General features: G+C 38.5%; 1 protein-coding gene across 1 annotated transcript in view; it reads right to left on the bottom strand.

The window, feature by feature from the left end:
* Positions 1–299: 299 nt before the first annotated feature.
* LOC116161517 (serine/arginine repetitive matrix protein 1-like) overlaps positions 300–3,605 on the bottom strand; it is a 3,600-nt gene continuing 294 nt past the window's right edge. Inside the window, exons 2-4 of the mRNA XM_031474880.1 lie at positions 1,716–2,044; positions 1,391–1,671; positions 300–928 (exon numbers count right to left, since the gene is read on the bottom strand). Of these exons, the coding sequence (XP_031330740.1) occupies positions 658–928; positions 1,391–1,671; positions 1,716–2,044 (881 nt within the window). The 3' untranslated portion in view covers positions 300–657. The remainder of the gene's footprint in view (positions 929–1,390; positions 1,672–1,715; positions 2,045–3,605) is intronic.

Genomic DNA, 3,605 nt, shown 5'->3' with positions numbered 1-3,605 from the left:
TCCGGGTTTTTATAAACTAAATTACATTTTGTTGCAAATACAGAAATATTAAATAACAACCAACGATGATTGATTGATTGATGAAAGACATGTCCCAATTCATAAAAATTTCACAATGAAATAACCACTAGGAAAATATCGTATACTGTATTGGAAGCTGAATTGGTTTGGTTACAAAAACGCTCTTGATCAGAAAACTATGAAGAATATCGAAAGCAAAACCAAAAGGACTTCAACAAAAGTAAATATATTCATAAGAAAGTTCAAAGAGTATAATTTATTAGAAAGCAATAGTGGTGTTAACGTCATAACTTAATATTTATTGAATAAATAGAATACATTCAAAAGCTGTACTCAATAAAAACGGGATTTCAAAAAAATCATCAATAAGCTTGCAGAACGTAGCTACCCTTAACTGCAGTACTAATTACATTAATGAGAACAATTAGAATACTTCATATCGTATCTATACAGCTTCATGCAACATAGGATACATTAAAAATAAAAATGTGTTAACGTTAGTTAAAAAATATTTAAAAAAATTATAAATAACGAAATTATAATCATCTGTTACATCGAGATATAATAAACTCTTTATATCATCAGTATGATAATAATCCATAATTTCGTACATATACATATATCTAGCTTACATTCTTAATTTAAACGTTGCGATGCTGGCAGTCTTTTCTTCCCTCTTCTTTGCGTCGACAACCAATGTTCATAGTGCCTTTCGTTTGCTAACCAATCTTGGTATTTGTACCACCATTCCTCCCATTTCACGTAGTCATCCAACGATAGATCTCTTAAGTACCCTAAATCTTTGTAGTACTGATAACGAACACGAACATCGTCCCACGATGCCAAACCTGACGGACCAGCAGATAAAAGTTCATCGGGATAATGTCCTGGTGGAACGGGCGAGTGACTAGAAAAGGACATTTAGAAAATGTGTAATTAACATCTATAAACAAAGAATTACAAAAAACAATTAATGCTTTGGAAAAATTTGCGATCTTTTCAGTATTGTTGTCAAATCTGTGCAATGTTTCTCTCTAATAAAGTTTTTGATTATTCTACAGTGTCAACTAAATTTGCGACGCCCCCTTGTGGACCAAATTTTGTTTGCGCAGGAACCTTCTCAGGTTGGAACAATTGATTAGTATTTGTATTTGACAGAAACTGGTTTCCATACAGAGCCGCCTAACCTAGCCCACTCTGTATAGGGTACTCTCAAAAATTCAAGCCCATTCAGAGTTTACATTCTGAAATGAACGTATACCAGTCTTACCAATTTTCTAAACCAAGCGCTGAGAGTATGAAATATGAAAAAAATGAAAATATTACGTGGCACAATTAAAAAAAATAATGTTCTCTTATAACTAATTACCTGTAACGACGAGGAGGACTACCATATAGAAAATCGTCTTCCTCAATCATGACTTTCAAGTCGCCTCCACTAGAATTCTTCGTTATACGCATATTTTCGATGTCTCTGCGTTCTCTATCGATACTCCATTGCGCCATCTTACCAAAACGCTCTGAAAGAGACAAACGAGTAGTTGCCACAATGGGCGATAAGGAGGATGTGGAACTATCTTCTGATCCAGATGAATCCGGAGATCCGGGACGTTTCTTTGTGCGTTCCTTTTTGATCCGTGTCAGTAATACCTGTATAACAAATTCAGTTAAAGTTTTCATCAAGACAAACGTACGGGTTCTGTAAATTTTTCCTTTTTACGGATGGTCTTCTTCACTGCTGCGGGCGGTGCGATACTGCCTAGATTGATAACCTTGCCAGATGGATTACGTGGCCTGGGGGGTGGCGGTTGACGGCGTGGATCCGTGGGCTTATCGGAAATCAGTCCTTTCACTGGTCGTCTGACTGGAGGTGGTGTCATTGGTCTCGGAACGCGACGCGGAATCGGTGACGGCGACGGAGGACGAGGACGCGCACGAATTTTGGGGGAACCGTGTTTCACGTGCGGTTTTCGCGATCGCGATACCGATAACGAACGAGACCTAAAAGAGAACTGATTGTAGGCTCACATTTATTGGTAAACACATGTAAATAATCGCTCATTACAGTGCTGTGATATGAACTTTTATCCATAACACGCATAAAAAATGTACCATAGTCAAATTATGAAAAAAATTTGACAAGCATCTAAAACAATTCACTTTCTGGTACAGTTACACAGGAAAATAAATGCAAATAAAAATCGATCACTACAAATAAACAAAAACAAGTTTAACAGACTAACTGCTCACAGGATGATCCACAAGGACCTTTGGTTAGCCGTATTTAGGGAACCACTTAAGCTATTTATTTAAAGCGGAATCTTTGTTACGTTTACATTTGAAAATAAACGAAAATAATACATTATTTTTCGTCATAGCATAGGTAGTTTCCTCAAGAAACCCAAATATTATGAAAAAAAAACTAGATGTGTTTAACCCGCATTTTAAAAAATAAGGAAGGGGGCTGATCTCGTTATAACAAATGGTAGAGGAGCCACTAGTAATCAGTAAATTAAGAAAGGGACGCAGTGGCGGATTTAGGGGGAGTACTAGGGGCAGTTAAGTGGGTTAATTGGAGGAACACCTGGTGGCGATGTTGCCCCTAGGTGAACTTCGCCCTTTGGCGCCCAGTGGCGTAGTAAAAAAAATTTTTTTACTCACCGTTTCCGAGATTGAAATCAAAGTTGGTATATATTTTTTAAATGCAACACACTGTCTATCTTAAAAGTAAATTTATTTGCATAATTTTTCCTGATATTTTTTTTTATATTTTAGCCATGAACCAAAAAGAAAAACCTTATTTTTTATGGTTGATAAACAGTAGGCCATGGATTTATGGAGATTTTGTTTTGTTAATTGTATCCATGGCAGCCTATACCAATCAATAAAAATGGCTGACGGTAGAAACATGGAATTTAAAAATTTAAAAAAATATGCTATAACATACAGGGTGATTCCTATAGTACCTGCCACCGTTTGGGAGCGTATAGGGGGTGCCTAGGGGAGTATTTTGATATAGGACACTTGGGGTCGGAAATCTAAAATAAGAGCGCCAGAACCAAATTTATCTTCTGGAATTTCACGCCTGTATGTAGGCAACCCAACCGACCGACGTTTCGCGCGGAGCGATGCAGAGCGAGTTAGCGCGAGGAAGCGACATGGGAGGGAAGGAGGGAAAACGACAGTTAGCGCGAGGAAGCGACATGGGAGGGAAGGAGGGAAAACGACAGTCAAAAGCAATAACGTTTACAAGTGTTCAACGTGGCCACCGTTGTTCTCAATGCACTTCCTACATCTAGCCAACTATTATTATACTATTGCCATAGTGTTTATTCACTTGATACGCGTCGTTGCAGACGGGATTTCGTGGGTTTAAACAAAATTCTGATCAAGTGTCAGCCACACATCGCCGCCTGAGATCGCTCCGTGTGCACCGCCGGCCGGTTGGGTTGCCTACCTACAGGCGCGAAATTCCAGAAGTTAAATTTGGCTCTGGCACCCTTATTTTAGATTTCCGACCCCAAGTGTCCTATATCAAAATACTCCCCTACGCACCACCTACACGCTCCCAAACGGTGGCAGGT

The sequence above is a fragment of the Photinus pyralis genome, unplaced genomic scaffold, assembly GCF_008802855.1.
Source record: "Photinus pyralis isolate 1611_PpyrPB1 unplaced genomic scaffold, Ppyr1.3 Ppyr1.4_LG1, whole genome shotgun sequence".
In the NCBI taxonomy this organism is placed as follows: Eukaryota; Metazoa; Arthropoda; class Insecta; order Coleoptera; family Lampyridae; genus Photinus; species Photinus pyralis.
This window is presented reverse-complemented; position numbering and strand designations above follow the sequence as displayed.